General features: G+C 49.1%; 1 protein-coding gene across 20 annotated transcripts in view; it reads left to right on the plus strand.

Annotated features, from left to right (window-relative positions):
- The window catches only part of ZMYND8 (zinc finger MYND-type containing 8), a 135275-nt gene that overhangs the window by 105219 nt on the left and 11242 nt on the right, over positions 1-18814 (plus strand). For 14 of the 20 annotated variants that reach the window (XM_042930754.1, XM_042930759.1, XM_042930765.1 and 11 more), the window contains 5 exons: positions 4375-4743; positions 6980-7170; positions 12276-12356; positions 15642-15720; positions 18039-18278. In XM_042930754.1, coding sequence (XP_042786688.1) covers positions 4375-4743; positions 6980-7170; positions 12276-12356; positions 15642-15720; positions 18039-18278 — 960 coding nt within the window. The remainder of the gene's footprint in view (positions 1-4374; positions 4744-6979; positions 7171-12275; positions 12357-15641; positions 15721-18038; positions 18279-18814) is intronic. The other 6 variants (XM_042930767.1, XM_042930768.1, XM_042930770.1 and 3 more) reach the window with 1 other exon arrangement.

An 18814-nucleotide genomic window follows, 5' to 3' on the forward strand; every position in this document is an offset into this window, starting at 1 on the left:
TGGAATCTGAGACCATCTGGGGAGATGGTACCTGAATACCGAGTGCTTCTTGGGACCCTAGACAGGGAGAAGGCACTGGATGGTGGGCACCTGAATTGAGGTGCCACCATATATGTGTTTATCCGACCTGAGTCCAGGGTCTTTGAGCCCTGGCATTGTTGGCATCTTGTGCCGTGTAATTCTTTGTCCTGTGTGTTGGAGAATGTTTGGCAGCCTCCCGGGCCTCTGCCTGCTGGGTGCCAATAGCCTCTGCCTACTGGTGGCAGTCAAAGATGTCTTGATATTGCCATTTGCCCCCTGGGCGGCACAAATCTCTGGCTGAGAACCATCACCTGGTCTCAAGGGTGCTCCCCATTGCCGCTGTCACAGACCGAACCCGCAGTGGCCACCCTCCCCTGGCGCAGCCCAGGCATGTTGACAAGCCTTCCAGGAAGAGCGTGTGAATGATGTGAAGGGTGTCCTTCCCGTGGACAAGGCAGTTAGCATGTTTTTTTTAAGCTGGTTTGGCAAGTGGGTGTAAGGGGATTCCAACGTGCCCAAGAAGGGGAAAGAAGAATTAATTTAGGGCCCAGGAAAAACATTGCCTACGGACACACTGGAAATCGTAGCCATAAAACCTTCTGGACTTTGTGAGCACCTGAAGGGCTAGTCAGGTTTAATTTCTGACCTGGGCCAACTTTTGACAGGAGCTAACTTCCCAACCAAACTCTTGAGTCAGAGGTGATTCTACACCCCCTGAGCATTTCGGAGGCTGGCTGCATAAAGCATGTCGGGAGTGGGCCTTGAGAATCTTTCTTCCGTGCCACGGAGCCTCAGTTGTTGGGGAGAGAGAATTTCTGCAGTTCACTGATGAACCGTGTCTGAATGGTGCGGTGGAGGGAGAAAGAGAAGTGATTGAAAGGGGCAGGGAGGCTAGAGCAGCACACCGTCCTGAGTCCCCGTGGATTTGGGGGTGGCCTCCAAAAAATCCGACTTTGTTGTGGATTGGGGTTTGAGGCAGATGTGGCAGAAAACAGTAGGAGAGTAGCATCTTTTCCATATTCCATGTGGTTTGGGGGGAATATTTGGGTACAAAGATGGCAGTGCTCCTATGAGCGATAGGTATACTGTTCCTTAATGTCCGGAACCTGTCTTTTGATTGATTGGTTTTATGCCTCTTCCTCTTCCAGAAAGGATCTGTAACAGATTGACAAGAATATTTAACCATGAAACAAAACGAAGATACAGAAGTCTGTAAAAGAGGAAGGTAGAATAGTAAGAGGTCCGGGAAGGTTTATGCACATAACCATGTACTGTTTCGGCCTTCAGTGTTAGCGAAGTTGAGCTTTCATTTTGGCTGTGAGCTTTCTAGCGGTCAAAGCAAAAAGGGAAATAGAGCAGTCAAGGCAAAAAGGGAAATACAGCCCCTTAAAAGATCTCATATTCCCCTCCCACCCCCCCCCCCCCCCCAAAAAAAAACAAACATCTCAGTCGATTAAGCGAAATACAGCTGTTCTTGCACTGATGTCTGAGGGAAATACCTTCAAGAGGCCCCAAGTATATAGTGGTTGTAATTAAGCTGAAGATGGTTCTGAAACTTAATTCAGTTCGTGCATTATCCTGGGGGTTGGGACAAAGACCTACCAGTCTTTTTTTTAAAATTTTTTAAAATGTTTTATTTTATTTTTGAGACAGAGAGGGGCAGAGCATGAGCAGGGGAGGGGCATAGAGAGAGGGAGACACAGAATCCGAAGCAGGCTCCGGGCTCTGAGCTGCCAGCCCAGAGCCCGATGCGGGTCTCGAACCCACGGAGTGTGAGATCATGACCTGAACCGAAGTCGGACGCTTAACCGACTGAGCCTCCCAGGCGCCCCAAGACCTACCAGTCTTAAAATCTAGAGCCCCTCGATGGTAGTTTGGGTCTTAAAGGATCAACTTTGTACCAGACTCTGCAGTAGAGCATGCTTTCAACGATGTGTTTAGCCGAAGGGTATTTTGGAGTGAGCCGTGGTGACCTCCAGCTCCCCTTCAGCTGGGAATGAAGCTCACGTATAGAATCTGGAGACGTAGCCAGCAAAACAGCTTTGTGGCTGGTGATGTCAGGATAGAGGCAAAGAGAGAGCTTACTTTGAGACCTTGCTATGGTTCCCGTAAAACATCAGTAATTTCCATTCTTCTCTTTAAAAGCCTGCCTTTTAGGGACTAGACAGCGACCAAAGTCTAGAAGAAGTAGTTTAATAAGTAGGGACAGCTTCTGGAGTATTGGCCCTTAAGAGACTCACCCTTTTTTGGGCTATAGGTCATTTGATTATACGCTTCAAATTTCTAGGACAAATGGAATTTCTTATGGCCTCTCCCCCCACCCCAAATCATTAGAATCTGTTAGGAATCAAAATAGTTGAGTGTCTGAGTGCTTCGAGCCCAGCATCTTTTCAGATTGCACACTCCAGTGTTTCATTTGGAACAGAGGGGCCGCCAAGCCACCTGTGAAGCCAGCTGTTTGCTTCCGAAAAGTGGTAGAAAGAAAAGGACCTTTTTGTGGTTGCCCTGTGTCTGAGGAAAGGGGGACTAGGCTAGCTTGTCAACAACAACGGTATTGCTTTTCTGGTCACCCGGAAGCAAAGGGAGGCATGTGGGTGAGAAACCCCACCAGGGTACTGCCCCGGTGCAGGGCTCATAGAGAAACTGGGTTCAAAGCCACCTCTCCACCTGGAGAGTGCAGGGACTGTGTCCAGTATCTGCCACATCATGTCATCCCAGGGAAGGGTCATCCCAGAGCTCCCCCTCTGGCTCTTCCTGTGAACTTGGCTAGGCTCTCCTCTCCGGAGGAGCAGGAGGACGGAGGGCCAGCCAGACGTGATGACCCCCACCTCCAGGTCCGGAAAGTCAGCTTGGTTTTTGTTTTTGTTTTTGTTTTTTCTCTCCCTCTCCTTTAGGAGATGGGCTTCCTAAAACCCAGTGTACTGAAAAGCCTCCCTAGAACAGTCAAGGTCATGTCTTTCCCAGGTTCTAGAAATCTAAAAAGACAGACAGGTTCCTGAAGAGGCTTTCATGTCGAGGCACATTGTCTAAGATCGGGGTGGTGACTTATTGCCTGTGTTCTGTGTGTGATCCCCAGGCATCCTCTCTGGGGGGCAAACCCACCTCCCTGGTGGCTGGCGTCTCTGTAGTGACAACCCTTTTACAAATGAGCACCACGTGGCCCCTCCTTCTACGCTGCTCAGTGCTTCCGGCTCTAACCTGCCTTCCTGCCACTCCTCACTGCCTGCCCTCACTGACCCAAGTGCTGCCTGTTCCCAAACACGCCTTGGCTGATGCTGTCACCTTCCCAGTTCTCACTTCCGCCTGTTGGACATCCTACCCCTCCCTGCAGGCCTCCCCTCCCCCACCCCCACCCCAAGACAGACTCCACGAAGCAGCTTTTTCCAAACTTCTCATTCACACTCACTGTTTTGGCCCTTCCCAAGTCCTGCTTGTGTATAATCATTGACTTTATATTTTTATTTAAAGCCACTTACTCTTAATACAAAAATGAAACTCCTCTTAGATGTAGATTTGACCAGCACACACGTAAGGCATCTACTCACCCTGACGAGCACTGAGCACTGTGTACAGTTGTTGAATCGCTATATTGTGCACCTGCAGCCAACCTAACGCTGTGTATGTTACCTGTACTGGCATCACGATTAAAAAAACAAAACAAAACACTTAATAAAACAACAGCAACAACAAAGAAGGCAAGTCTCCTAACTTCACGATAAATACCATTGTATTTATTTACCATTGATAAATACCTTTAGTGTTAGGTGTCGAGGCCATTAGCAGCTTACTGGGACTCAGTCCTGGAGGGAGTCGGAGGTTAAGGGATACTTTTCTCTCTGGGTGACTTCGTGTTGTTCAGTGCTTTGACCTACGGGAAGCCATCCGATCCTTTGGGGTGCATGCTTCAGAGGTTCCCTAGCCAAAGGGATTCTCTTCATCTCCAGATTGACTTTGGTTGGTTCTCTCACAAAGTGCTCACCCGGTTCTGTCTGTAAAACGAGCCTCGTGCGGTGACTCTGCTCATCCACTGGTCGTTGGGCAACTTGAGGGCAGGAGCTGTGTCTCGTTCCCATTTCCCCCAGAGGCCCAGATGAGAGTCTCAGAGGTGGGCATGTGCTCACGAGAAGGGGCTGACCCTCTGAGACAGACGTGCAGAAGTGGCCTAAGCGGGTACGGTGAGATGGGCGCCTCCGTCGGCGTGTCCCCGCCACGCTGAATTTGTCGGGCATTCCTGGCTGGCCTCGGTTTGTCTTACCCAGAGCCTGCTGGCCTAGAGGCCCTGCACGTGAGCCTGAGTCCAATCCACCGTTCTTTTGTTTGTGTGTTGTTTGTGTTTTCACGCATTGGCTTTAGTCGCAGGTAAAGCTCCACCATCCACTACGGCGGGCGGCCAGTCCCCACCCGAAACTCCGCTCCTCACCCGCTCCTCCTCCCAAACTCCCACGGCTGGTGTCACGGCCACCACCAGCACCACGTCCACCGTCACGGCCCCGGCCGCCGCCGCCACGGGAAGCCCGGTGAAAAAGCAGAGGCCGCTTTTACCGAAGGAGACTGCCCCGGCCGTGCAGCGGGTCGTGTGGAACTCGTCAAGTAAGTTTCAAACGTCTTCCCAAAAGTGGCACATGCAGAAGATACAGCGCCAGCAGGAGAGCCAACAGGAGAGCCAGCAGCAGCCACAGTGCTCCCAGGGGACGAGATATCAGACCAGACAGGCTGTGAAAGGTACCACGCACGCCCCCTTCTGTTCTCGTGGCGCCCGCTCCCTGTTCGCCACATCGACAGGAGAGAGAGAATGGTTTTGTTTTTTCCGTTCCTTTTTGTTTCCCGGCCGTTGCATCTTGAAGGCCTCACGCGTTCCATTTGGCATCATTTTTAAAAATTGTCTCGCAGCTCGTTTTTTTCACTCCTATTTATTTATTTTTCGTTTCTGAACGATACGTGCGTATAGGCTTCTTAGAAAAGGGTAAAATATTTACCCCCAGATCTGTTGTCTTGATTGAACTTCCATTTCATCCTCCACCCTTTCTCAGCGGCCACTGTTCACTGTAAAACCCTTTTTTGTGCATGTACGCATATATATTTACATATATATGAATCTTCATAAAAAATAGGACTTTTTTTTTCTTTTTTTTAAAACATAAAAATGGTACCATACTTGCTTTTTTTTACCCCCCTCTTTTTCTTTTTCTTTTTCTTTTTTTTTTTTTTTTTTAACCCATCAGCATGTTTTGGAGGTTCATCCATGTTAGTGCACAGAGCTCTTCGTTATTCTTTTGGACTGCTGCATAGTATTCCACAGTTGATGTAAATCAAGTATTCCCCTACAGATGGGCATCTAGATTGCTCCCAGTTTTTTTTCTGTTGTGAGCAGTGCTGCAATGAATATCTTTGCGTAAGTTTTCTCGTGCACATCCGTCAGCCTCTTGGCGTTACCTTGGGAAGAGTGCTTTCAGTGTGAGACCCTGGTAGCAGAGAACTAGGGATTAGCCCCGTGGAGAAGAGCCGGCATCAGTCAAGAAGCAGTTGCCGAAGTTGGGTAATCAAAGCCGCCCGACACCCCCTCCCCCCGCCGCCTCGGCCAAGCCATGCAGGAGGCTCCATCTGGTGCCGTGCAGAGGAGTACCAGGTTGCCTCGTTTTTTGAGCACTGATGCAGATCATGTTTCCTAGGGAAGCCCGCATCTAGATCCTTGGAGATTGGGGTCTTTGGTTGAAACCCTCACGTACTGAGCGCAGCCTCGCGAGTAGAGCTGTGAAGAGTAGCAGCAGGATGTGGGTTGAAAGGTGGCCAGGTCTTGAAGAGCCCCAAAGAATCCCTTCGAAGACGGGGCGGGGAGGGGTGGTTGGAGGTAAGAGTAACAGATTGGACAGGTCCAGTGGGAATGCAGCTAGATTGCTCTTGCTGTTTATTTTTTATTTTATTTTTTTAACATTTAATTCATTTTTGAGAGAGAGAGAGAGAGAGAGAGAGAGCGAGCCCGAGTGGGGGAGGGGCAGAGAGTGAGGGAGACAGAATCCGAAGGAGGCTCCTGGCTCCCAGCTGTCAGCACAGAGCCCGACGCGGGGCTTGAACCCACGGACCGCGAGATCGTGATCTGAGCCGAAGTTGGACGCTTAACCAGTTGAGCCACCCAGGCGCCTCTGCTCCTCCTATTTTAAAGAGCTAGTGGGGCAGAACTAAATCTAGGATATTCGAGGTCGGGATGACTAGTTCCAGTATTTTCTGTCTTCGCGCCCCGTCAGCATTACGAGCTTCCCCAGGGGAATTTAGGTGCTGGAGTTGAGAGGCCCATTGATGGTATGGTTCTCAATTTCCAGGTTGTCTTGTGTCAAAGGTGAACAAAGCTGGATACTAGTTAAAGTGGTAAGGATGGGTTTTAATCAGTATGTACTGTTACGATAGGGAGAAAAAGTCCAGCCTGAACTGAAGTCAACCCTACTTTGTACAGAGGTGACGAGGCATTTTAAAGGGAGAACGGACGGGGGTAGGGAAGGGGCCGAGTGAGGACCTCCAATAGAGTCAGGGAAGTGGAATTTTACAAAAAATGGGAAATGGGGGTTGGTCCATGTGAAACCCACGTGGGGCTGCTAACTGCTGCTTCCAAAGTTAGGCTCCTACCCTCCCTGGGAGATGGGCCACAGGGGGTTTGCTGTAACAAACAGTAAATTTATATGGCAGCCTTGAACTTTCTCAGGCAGGCACTTTAATGGGGCCTGGGGTCATCCTAGGGATGCGGCCTTGAGCTGTTAGAAAAGTTGTTTGTGTTTGCCTGAGGCTTGGTCCCAGAAATGGCTTAGAGGATCCTAGTTAGAGTCTGGTCAAAGGGAGGATATTTGTCATTTGAAAGTACAAAAGCTCAAGGGGCACACATTGGGGACTTCACTCCCTCTGTGCAGCTTCGTGCTGGGTCGGGCCCTTCCCGTGGCGGTGGGGTGACCAGGACCCTTTCCTTTCCTAGCTGTGCAGCAGAAGGAGATCACACAGAGCCCATCCACCTCCACCATCACCCTGGTGACCAGCACCCAGTCGTCGCCTCTGGTCACCAGCTCGGGGGCCACGAGCACCCTCGCGTCCTCAGTCAGCGCAGACCTGCCCATCGCCACTGCCTCCGCTGATGTTGCTGCGGACATTGCCAAGTACACTAGCAAAGTGAGTGCCCATGGCACCTGGGGGATGGGGGGGGGGCGTGTCAGAGGACCAGCTTCCGGATGGGAGCCTGGAGAATCACGACCTTGCAGGCTTTACGGGGTGTTTTGGAGGGAAGACCCTGTTTGAAGTGAAGATCTCCAAGCCCAGATTCTTGGCTCTAAAGTTGGCTCTAAGCAGAGAAATCTAGAATGGGCTGCATCTTGTTCTGAGCGCTTAGATTCTAAAGTTAGTACAGAGCAGGAAAATGACACAGCGGCAGAATTACCCTGAGGAACTCACGCCACTCGTGAAGGCAGTTTCCTTAAGCGCTGGGACAGGTTCCTGTTCCGTCAGTTGATAACAGACCATGGAGTTGGTTTATGATCCAAAAGCCATGTGGAATGAAGTGACACGAGTCTTAGGCAGGAGGTATGTAAGGTATGATACCCACACCAAGATGAACTAGGGAGGGGTGGATTCCCTCCCGACTCACCCACCCCCTGAGTTCACTGCTGGGTGTTCGCTCAGTGCAGACTCTTCCTCTTCATTTGCCAGGTGCTTCTTTGCTCGTTGAATTCAGGCAAATACAACCAGGAGCTGTTCTCAAGGTCGCATGAGGTTGCTCTGGAGTGATACGTGGGTCCGTAGCCACAGACCGCTCGATAGCGGAATAACCACGAGGCCAGGATTTTGTCTGTTTTGCTTACCTCCAGGGCCTAGAACGGTGCCTGGCTCACAGTAGGTGTTGCTGCAGGGTCGTTAAATGAATGCATGCTGGTGCCTAACTTCTCTGTGTTGGGCTTACTACCGTGAAGGGCTATTAATAGTAGTTAATGAGGAATAATCTAGGCAGAGTGTTTAGTATATCACTAAGTAGGCAGTAATAATAATTTACTCTTCACCAAGGAGTAAATGATTAGTTAGTTACTAATGAGTACACTATTCAGGTTTATAGAGAGCATGGGTGACCATTACTGAGGATCGCTGTTTCTAGAATTCTTGAAGTGCCATGATAAAGACTTGCTTTTTTTTTTTTTTTTTAATTTTTTTTTTAATGTTTATTTATTTCTGAGACAGAGAGACAGAGCATGAATGGGGGAGGGGCGGAGAGAGAGGGAGACACAGAATCAGAAGCAGGCTCCAGGCTCTGAGCCATCAGCCCAGAGCCCGACGCGGGGCTCGAACTCACGGACCGTGAGATCATGACCTGAGCTGAAGTCGGCTGCTCAACCGACTGAGCCACCCAGGCGCCCCAAGACTTGCTTTATTATATTGTGTTAAAGGTGGACTCTCCTTTAGTTCTGGATGACCAGTGACATTTATAATTTTCTACCAGTGTGTTTTTGTTGGTCATTTTCTTCCTCTTCCTTCCATTGAGATGTATCCGGTATCATTACCCAACAAATGAGCACAAAACATAGCAACTTAAACCAGTTCCCATTTCTCCTCACAGTTTCTGGGGTCAGGAGTCTGGGCAGGGCTCAACTAGGTCCTCTGCTTTAGGGCCTCTGGCAGATTCCTCTCAAGGTGTTTGCTAGGGTTGAGGTTTCATCCGAAGGCTCGACCAGGAAAGGACCCATTTCCAAGTTGACTTAGGTGGTTGTGAGCAGGATTTACTTCCTCAAGGGCCGTTGGGCTGAGGGTCTCAGGTCCAGGCTGGCTCTTGGCCAGAGGCCGTCGTCAGTTCGTGCCATGGGGGCCTTCATACTTGGCAGTTTGCTTCCTCAAAGCCAGTGATAGAAAAAAACCCGTTAGCAGGATGGAAGTCAGTCTTCTGTAACCTGATCTCAGAAGTGACAGCCTGTTACCTTTGTCATATTGCATCGGTTAGAAGGTCACTAGGCCAGCTCACAAACACTGGAAGGGAGGGGGTTACACAGGGTCACAAACGCCAGAGCACCTGGGATCATTGAGAGCCATCTGTCTTTCACGCTAGGCAAGATGGTCCAAGTACTAGATAGTGTTTGCATGTTGCCCTGGCTCGACACCTGCTATAAGTGTTATGCTTATATGGTATTTACTTAGCTTTCATAATAAATTGATGAGGTAGATACTGGTATCATCGTTGTTTTATAGATGAGAAAACTGAGGCTCAGTGGGGTTACACAGTCTGAATGGTTGAGCTGGGATTTGAATAGTAGCAGCCAGGATCTTAAAGAGTGGCTTTGAGCCAGTTTGTGAATACCTGGGAAGCCTACTGACCACAGATGTCCAGTGTCCATGAACTGATTGTTCTTGCACGTGCCTTTTTCAACAACCCTATCTGACCCTCCCCCCAACCCCCCTGTCTACGGAGATAATCAGTACCAGTCTTGGGGATAACTTGGTCTCTTATTTAAATTTTTTTTTTTTTTAAACATTTATTTATTTTTGAGACAGGGAGACAGAGCATGAACGGGGGAGGGGCAGAGAGAGAGGGAGACACAGAATCTGAAACAGGCCCCAGGCTCTGAGCTGTCAGCATAGAGCCCGACGTGGGGCTCGAACCCATGAACTGTGAGATCATGACCTGAGCTGAAGTTGGACGCTTAACCGACGGAACCACCCAGGCACTCCAACTTTGGCTCTAATTTAGTATGTTTGTCCTCCTTTTGAATTAAATGCATGAATTGTTAGAGAGTCCCTGAGTGTCAGAAGAGGAAGGATTCAAGGGGTGATGATCTATTGCCATTCTTAAGATTTTAGTCTTCCCTGTCCACCTACTGGTAGATATTGATTTAATATTTTTATTTAAATTTAATATAGTTTTCTTTAAATTGACCGAAAGAGTGAAACTAAAATTGGGTCTACCATTCTCAGAGAACCATTCCTTGTCAAGGCTTGAAGCCTAAGTTTGTTTTCCTTTGGTTAAAAGGAGAGATTGTCACGAAAGTGTTTGGTGCATAGTGGCACCATACTGAGACTTTTTCCTCATGTGGTATGCAGGTTTACGGAGGAATGGAAAAGGAGTGATCTTTTTCATTCCTGATTTCAAAAGGTGTCTGGTGTGCCTAAATGGTCTCTTGTTCTGCTAAGTTTAGCCTTACCAGCACCTTCCATTGATTGGGTCCAACTTGCCTAATTGACAGATGAGGAAACTGAGGCCTGCCGAGTGGACCTGGTGAGTGGTTTGCACTGAGCTGGTTTTCTGAGCTCCTGCAGCTGTCTTTATTTCTTGGGCTTCCCCTTTGCTCTTACCACAAAATCGAGGAATGAACTTTGTGATAGACATTTTCTTCGCAGTTAAGAAAATGAGCACGGTGACATATTTTTGGAGCTGATGAACTTTCCTGCCTCCGAGGTGACCCAGAGTTGAACACCCAGATCTGTGTGTGTTGGCAGAAGGATGCTCTTTTATTAATGCTGAGTCCTTTGCTATATTTGGAAGAAAGAGTGAAAATCCGTCCACAGATCCATGATTTCTTTCAAATGGAATGTAACCATTGCATTAGGAATGTATTGAATTTCATCTACTTTCTAAAGTTTTCTTGTAAAGCAATTTAGACTTAAGATTTTAAATTGACATGGTTGGTGCAGCGGGGCGGGGAGGCCCATACAGGACGACTGGGGAGCGCGAAGTGTTTTTCCTGGCCGTGTTCATGTGTGGCCCCCAAAACAAGTGAGGAGTAGAAATCCCAACGGTGATTGTATTCGTTTTCCTCCCATTTTGGGGTGAATTGGGGGTTATTATTTTGGGGTTTGGCAGTTTATTAATTACAGCACATGTGGATTTTTTTTTTTCCCTGTAAAAATAAGATGAACAGGTATTTCTTTCTGAATACCTGCCTTGTGGCAGATACTGAACCATTGTCTCCACATGGGTTTTTCACCTGATCTTTGTGCACACCCTACACGGGCCCACTGTCTTTACCCTTGTTTTCTACATGGGGGAACTGAGGCTCAGAGAGTGGGTGATGGTGGGAAGAGATCTCGGGCATCAGATAGGAGGGTGGTTTTTGTCATGCCTTCTTGTTGGATTGGAGCAAGTTGCAAAACACAGTGGAGACTTTGCTGCAGCCAGGCCAGGCCCCGAGGCCTACTTTGGTCTCCTGTCCTCTCCTCTTTGTCCTGTGACCGGGGGAGGGGCGGGGAATCAGCCAGCAAGTGGTAGGCAGGAGAAAAATCATCCTGCAGACACATTCAGTCAGCAGGGAACTAGGTGCCTGCCACGTGGACCTGAGCTGGTGTCACAAACTTGCTGATGCCTTCAGGGCTCAGAGAGTTAAAGAAAAGGAAGATGGCACACTGGACAGGCAATGGGAGGGAGCCCTGACCAAAGTCCTTCAAATACCGAACCAGCTATCGCCACACAGTGGGCTGGGTTAATTCGTCCATAAAAACGAAGGACTGACCCAGTCTGTGACCCAAACAGATCGCGAAACCTCTGCACTAAGTGGAAGAAGGTGGTCATCAAAGACCATGTGTTGTGTGACTCCAGAGATAGAAAATATCTAGATGAAGCACATCCATCCGTGTAGAAAGCAGATCAGTGGTTGTCGGGGGTGGGGGGCGATGGGGACCTTTGGGGGGTGAAAGCTAAGGGGCATCCGAGTTCTCTTTGGGGTAATGGACTGTGGGGATGGAGGTACAACCGTGAATCTATTAAAGGCCATGGATTTGTGCACTGTAAATGGGTCCATTGGTAGATGAATGAGATCTCAATAAGACTTTTTTTTTTTTTTTTTTAAAGGGGAAGGAATTGAGAAACAACAGTCACAAAAGGAAACAATTCCTCCCTTGAACCCATAGTGCTGGCCAAAGCAAACAGGCCTGGGGCCCAAATTCAGCCTCTCCAGATTAGCCTCTGGCTACAGAAACTAGCTTTGTGTATTCCTACCCTGGATTATACCTGAGTTTCTCGACCTTGGCACCAGTGACATTTTGGGTTGGATAATTCTTTGTTATGGGGGCTGTTCTGTCTACATAGCGTATATAGCTCATCCTTGGCCTGCACCCACCAGATGCCAATAGTCTGCTTCCCCCCCCCCCATCAGTCATGACAACCACAAGCACCAAATGTCCTGTGAGGGACAGAACTGCCCCCTGTTGAGAACAACTGCTTTGTATTGGGTAGGTTTTAGATGTATGTCATCTAGAAAAGCCTCAGGGAAACGATCACCTGAATTGTTTCTGTTTTTATCTTTCAGATGATGGATGCAATAAAAGGAACGATGACAGAAATCTACAACGATCTTTCTAAAAACACTACTGGGAGCACAATAGCCGAGGTCAGAGATGACACATTCCTTATTTGCTAAGAATGTTATACGGGCTGCTGTAAAATGGTGCCAGGAAGCAGCTTCTCTGGAAGTCCCTCCAGGGCGCTCTGCTGATTGTGTTTGTTGGGAAGGGCGTTTCTTTACTTAGTCACAAGGCTGGCTCTGTGGTGGGGATACACACAGCTTTGTGTGATCCGTTCACTTCTAGTCAAACGGCCAATACTGGAGCCTGAGTTAACCTCCTAGTGAAACCTGAGATTAATCGGTTCCTTTGGCCCCATGTATAATTGTCTCCTGCCTCTCTGTAAGTTTGGACATTTTTATACAAGGGATCCTTGTTGTCTTAGGATTTGCGTGCTGAAAGCCTCCACAATTGTGTGGTTGCCTAGGGAATAAAGCGGTTAAAACATGAAAATGTCCACTTAGGAAGTGACCATTTGTAAAAATAGATCTCTTTGAACTGACTTCTTAGGCTAGGCTAATTCTTTGTAAGCCAGGTGCGGAAGGGTCACCAGGTGAAATGACAAGTGAAAGAACTTCTTGAGGTCATCGAAAGTGATGTTGGAGACAGGGAAATTCCATGCAAGCCACTGACCTGTGAGGGCCGGCACTCAGAAGAAGAGAAAATCTCCCCCACGAAGGTGTCCTAATAGGCTTTCAGCAGAGAACAATGTGCATATAAAGCTTTGAGAAAGGTCCCGAAGGAATCAGTGAGTTCCCGGGATATTTTGCTCATGTGCCCATCTCTATGATGAGACCAAGGATTGGTATGTGGTTGAAAACACAGATCTGTAATGTCTCACTTGAAACCTTGGGGTCCAGATATGTGCCAGAATTTTTCAGAATTTGAAAAGGTAATATGCAGCTATCCGCCCCAAACAATACAACATTTCTGCTGTGAAATATGCTTGTTCACACAAATTAGGGTTTCTCCACCTCGGCACTTCTGACATTTGTGCCAGATGATTCTCTGTTACGGGGTCTGTCTTGTCCATCGTAGGGTGCTTGGCAGGTCCCTGGCTTCTACCCTATTGGCAGTAGCACCCCTCCATTGTGACAGCCTCAGAAGTCTGCAGATCTTGCAGTGTCGTGGAGGGAACGGGGAGGACAAAGTCACCGTGGTGGAGAGCCACTGTGGTTATCAAACACTGTAAATAGGGCCCGTGTTCAGGCGGAGTTTATTTTTCCCCTCCAAATGAATTTAACTCCTCCCTCCAAAATTACCCTTTGGTTTCCAGAGATGTTAGGCTTTGGAGTTTCAGGTGAATAACTGTAGATTCCGTCTACAATGTTAGGTAAGAGGGGCGCCTGGGTGGCTCGGTCGGTTGAGCGTCCAACTTCGGCTCAGGTCATGATCTCGCGGTCCGTGAGTTTGAGCCCCGCGTCGGGCTCTGTGCTGACAGCTCGGAGCCTGGAGCCTGCTTCGGATTCTGTGTCTCCCTCTCTCTCTGCCCCTCCCCTGTTCATGCTCTGTCTGTCTCTGTCTCAAAAATAAATAAACGTTAAAAAAAATTTAAAAAAAATGTTAGGTAAGAGATCAAACACAGGTAACTTTATTTGCTTTAGTTTCACTTTTTCAAGACCAAATTTTTTTTTAATTTTATTTTTTATTTTTTAAAATTTACATCCAAATTAGCACATAGTGCAACAATGATTTCAGTAGATTCCTTGGTGCCCCTGACCCATTCAGCCCATCCCCCCTCCCACAACCCCTCCTGTAACCCTCAGTGTGTTCTCCATATTTATGAGTCTCTTCTGTTTTGTCCCCCTCCCTGTTTTTATATTATTTTTGTTTTCCTTCCCTTACGCTCATCTGTTTTGTCTCTTAAAGTCCTCATATGAGTGAAGTCATATGATACTTGTCTCTCTCTTACTAATTTCGCTTAGCATAATACCCTCCAGTTCTATCCGCGTCGTTGCAAATGGCAAGATTTCATTCTTTTTGGTTGCCGAGTAATACTCCATTTTGTGTGTGTGTGTGTGTGTGTGTGTGTGTGTGTGTGTGTGTGTGTGTGTATACACCGCATCTTCTTTATCCATTCATCCATCGATGGACATTTGGGCTCCTTCCATACTTTGGCTATTGTTGATAGTGCTGCTATAAACATGGGGGTGCATGTGTCCCTTCAAAACAGCACACCTGTATCCTATGGATAAATGCCTAGTAGTGCAATTGCTGGGTCGTAGGGTAGTTCTATTTTTAGTTTTTTGAGGAACCTCCATACTGTTTTCCAGAGTCGCTGCACCAGCTTGCATTCCCAAGGACCAAAGTTCTAGTCAAGCCTTTCATTTATTTGTTATTATTTTTTTTATTTATTATGAAAATCTGTTCCTTGTTTTTACTTTATTCATTCATTCATTTTTAAAGTAAACTCTGTGCTCAACATGGGACTTGAACTTACAACCCCAAGATCAGAAGTTGGATGCTCTAGCAACTAAGCCGGCAAGGCACCGTCCTCCCGCCTTGTTTTTACTTTAAGTGGCTTTTTCTGGAGCCGGGATTTCTTGGAAAAGACAGACAACTTCTATAGTTGACCCTTGAAAAGCAGGTTTGAACTGTGCTTGTCCATTTTATGTGGAGTTTTTATATAGTATAGTACCGTAAAATGCATTTTCTCTACCTTGTGATTTTCTTCTTTTTTTTTTTATTTTATTAAAAAAATTTTTTTTTTTTTTAACGTTTATTTATTTTTGAGACAGAGACAGAGCATGAACGGGGGAGGGGCAGAGAGAGAGGGAGACACAGAATCGGAAGCAGGCTCCAGGCTCTGAGCCGTCAGCCCAGAGCCCGATGCGGGGCTCCAACTCATGGACCGCGAGATCGTGACCTGAGCTGAAGTCGGACGCTCAACCGACTGAGCCACCCAGGCGCCCCTACCTTGTGATTTTCTTAACATTTTCTTTTCTCGAACTTACCCAATGCTAAGAATATATTATCTAATATACACAACATCTGTGTTCAGCTGTTTATATTTTTGGGGAAGGCTTCCTGGTCAACAGTAGGCTGTTAGGTTTTTGGAGAGTCCAAGGTTACATATAGATTTTTTGACGGCGTGGCCTGTGGATGCCCCGGCTCCCGCTCCCACGTTGTTCAAGGGTCAGCTGCATTTCGTTTTCGGAAGCAGAGTTCCTCTTGAATTTGGGATAACCCACTGGTGCCCACCTCTCTGGCCTGCAGCGTCCAGCTGCTTACGCCTCACTTGACCGCGTGGCTTTGACTCTTCAGCTGGTGAGCCCTGTCGGTGAACGCCATCCAGACACGCCTTCTAAGAGTCTTACTCTCCCTCATTCCAGATTCGCAGGCTGAGGATCGAGATCGAGAAGCTGCAGTGGCTGCACCAACAGGAGCTCTCGGAAATGAAGCACAACTTGGGTAAGTCCTGGTGAGCTGGCCTGCGCCGAGGGCGCTTTTGGGTGTGAACTTCCCCGCAGCTCTGGAGGCGGGTGCCGGCGTGAATGGAGTCAAAAGTAGGCTTGGGGATGTGATGTCCCGCTGCTGGGGAGACCACAGAACCCTGGAGAGTCTAACCCGTGGACACGAGGTGTAAGAGCAGGTGTTGGGGGTGTGGGTTCCTTCTTCTTTTCTTTTCAAAATAACCAACATCAGTAGCGGGAGTAGCAGCAGCAACAGCCGTAGCTGTTCCTGTTTACTGAGCTCTGACTCAGCAACCGTTTTAAGTACTTTGCCACGGATCCAAATTCTCACGGAAACCCTTCTGGTGAAGAGCTCTGTTATCCCCGTTTTTAGGTAGAAGCAAGTGGGGCACAGACATGTTGAGGAAGTTGCTCAGAGTTACACAGCTGCGATTCGGGCGTGGGCACTCTGGGTCCAGACCTTCCCTCCGAAGCACGGAATATTGGGCATTTTCACAGATTCTCAAACACTTGGTGTGTGGCCCGCACTGCGGAGAAAGCTACTTTGCTGGTTGGTGCAGACTGAGTGCTGTTTCCGGCCTATCGTTGTGTGTCCCTGTTGTGAAAGGCTTTCCCCCCAAAGGTAGAGCAGTTCCCTTGAGACCCTCATGTAGTGTCAGCCTCAGAGCCAGAATGCTGGAGGCCGTCGTGTCTCCCTCGTCACGGGGGCAGGCCCAGGTGTGCCCCCTGTCACAGGTGACACACGTTGAAATCGTGCATCGCAAACTTACCTTACGAGGCCGCCCTTGGGAGGAGGGAGCCCTCTGCTTCTCTGCTTGTTGCCACGCAGGAAGTTTACTCGGGTGTTGTGGCTGCTTGTTACTTTTATGCAGGATCTCTCCATTAAAAAAAAAATTTTTTTTTTTTACATTTATTTATTTTTGAGAGACAGAGAGAGACAGAGCACAAGTGGGGGAGGGGCAGAGAGAGAGGGAGACCCAGAATCCGAAGCAGGCTCCAGGCTCCGAGCTGTCAGCACAGAGCCCGACTTTTGGGGCTCAAACTCACAAACCGCGAGATCATGACCTGAGCTGAAGTCAGACGCTCAACCCACTGAGCCGCCCAGACACCCCAGAATCTCTCCATTTTTAAATAATTAGCTGCATGTTTGGGGGAAAAAAAAAAAAAAAAAAAAAAAAGTACCTGCAGGCTGGCCAGAACGTGCCCATGGTCTGCAGGCTTCTAGTTAAAGGGACAGAAAGCTGGCGTCTAACACAAGTGCAAGGGGGTAATTTTCTTTTCCTGGTGTTTTTTTTAGACGTGTGCATGTGTGCTTGTTGTTTTGTTTTTGTTTGTTATTTTCAGTAAGAGAATCTTAACGAATTTTAGTGGGATCATTTACTTTTCTTTTGGTGTGCAGGCCACCCCCGCCCCAGGGTGAATGGCATGGGAACTTTCCTATCTGAAGTGAAATTAGAGAAGCCCCAGCGGACTGAGCACTTTGGTAGTTGATCGGTCAGAGCGAGTCATAACGCCCTGTCTGGTAGATTTACTCCATGGCCACTGAGCTCACCGAATAGAAAGTGTGTCTGAGCTCTAGTGCCAGCTGTGCCCTTATTGGCTGTATGCCTCAGTTTCCTCATCTATGAAAGGTTTTTTTTTTTTTTTTAAAGCTTATTTATTTATTTTGGAGAGAGAGAAGGGGGGGGGGGGCAGGGGTGAGGAATCCCAAGCAGGGATCCCCACATGGGGCTCCAACTCAGGAACCATGAGATCATGACCTGAGTCGCAAGCAAGAGCCCGACACTTGGCGACTGAGCCGCCTGGGCGCCCCCGAAAGGAACGGTCTGGTTAGAGCTGGTCTCCCAGGATTAGTATGAAGGTGAAGTGAGTTGATCCAGGGTGTAACACGAGGTGCCTTGTAGTATTTGGTTGCTAGAAAAGTCCATGCTGGTGACAAAACTCAGAGTGGGCTTCGTGGAAATTGGGTCACGGGTTTATTTGACGACTTCCCCCAGGATCCCCGTGGGGCTCCGGCTCCCTGCATGCTAGGCACCTGGCGTTTTCTCTCACCGCGCAGCTCTGTCTGATCACGTGACGAACGCTCGTTTTGCAGATGCAGATACTGGGGCTCGGCGAGGCTAGGTTACTCGCCTGTTGGGGGGGGGGGGCGGGTGTTGCACAGCTGAGCCCCCTCCGAGCCAGGACCCGCACCCGTGTCTGTTGGAATCCCCGTCCTGGACTCCCTTTCCGATCTGGTGTGAAAGTCTCCAAGCCCCGGGCGGGGGAGTGGGGGGACTAGTGATGCAGCCCATGTCCTCTCCCCTCGCCCATCAGAGCTGACCATGGCGGAGATGCGGCAGAGCCTGGAGCAGGAGCGGGACCGGCTCATCGCCGAGGTGAAGAAGCAGCTGGAGCTGGAGAAGCAGCAGGCGGTGGACGAGACCAAGAAGAAGCAGTGGTGCGCCAACTGCAAGAAGGAGGCCATCTTCTACTGCTGTTGGAACACCAGCTACTGCGACTACCCCTGCCAGCAGGCCCACTGGCCCGAGCACATGAAGTCCTGTACGCAGTCAGGTACGGCCACGCGCGGCCTGCCCGGGCCCTGGCCGGTCTCGCCGGACGACCGTGACCGTCACGCACGAGCGGGCAGCGTGCGCGCGCCCGGCGGACGCTTGAGGCACGGCTGTTGTGAACGTGGGGCGTCCTTCTGTTACTTGCCCGGACTGTCGTTTCATGTGGCACTGGTTCTCGGTGCGGTGATTTCGGTCCCCACCCCGAGACGCCGGCAGTGACCACAGGCGTGTGTGGTCATCCTAACCGAGGGGCGGGCCGCCGGCCTCCGGAGGGCAGAGGCCAGGGATGCTGCCGCCGAACCCCCGCGCGGTGCGCCAGACGGGCCCCCCTCCCGCCCCCGGGCCGAAGAATGATCTGGCCCTAAATGTCAGTCGTACTGATACTGAGAAATCCTGCTCTTTAATTATTTTTTTTAAGTTGGTTTATTTTGAGAGAGAGAATATGTTTGCGTGCACGAGCGGTGGAGGGGCAGGGAGAGAGACTCCCAAGCAGGTTTCATGCTGTCAACACAGAGCCCGACTCACGGCTCGTCCCAC

The sequence above is a fragment of the Panthera leo genome, chromosome A3 (genome assembly GCF_018350215.1).
Source record: "Panthera leo isolate Ple1 chromosome A3, P.leo_Ple1_pat1.1, whole genome shotgun sequence".
NCBI classification, from domain to species: domain Eukaryota; kingdom Metazoa; phylum Chordata; class Mammalia; order Carnivora; family Felidae; genus Panthera; species Panthera leo.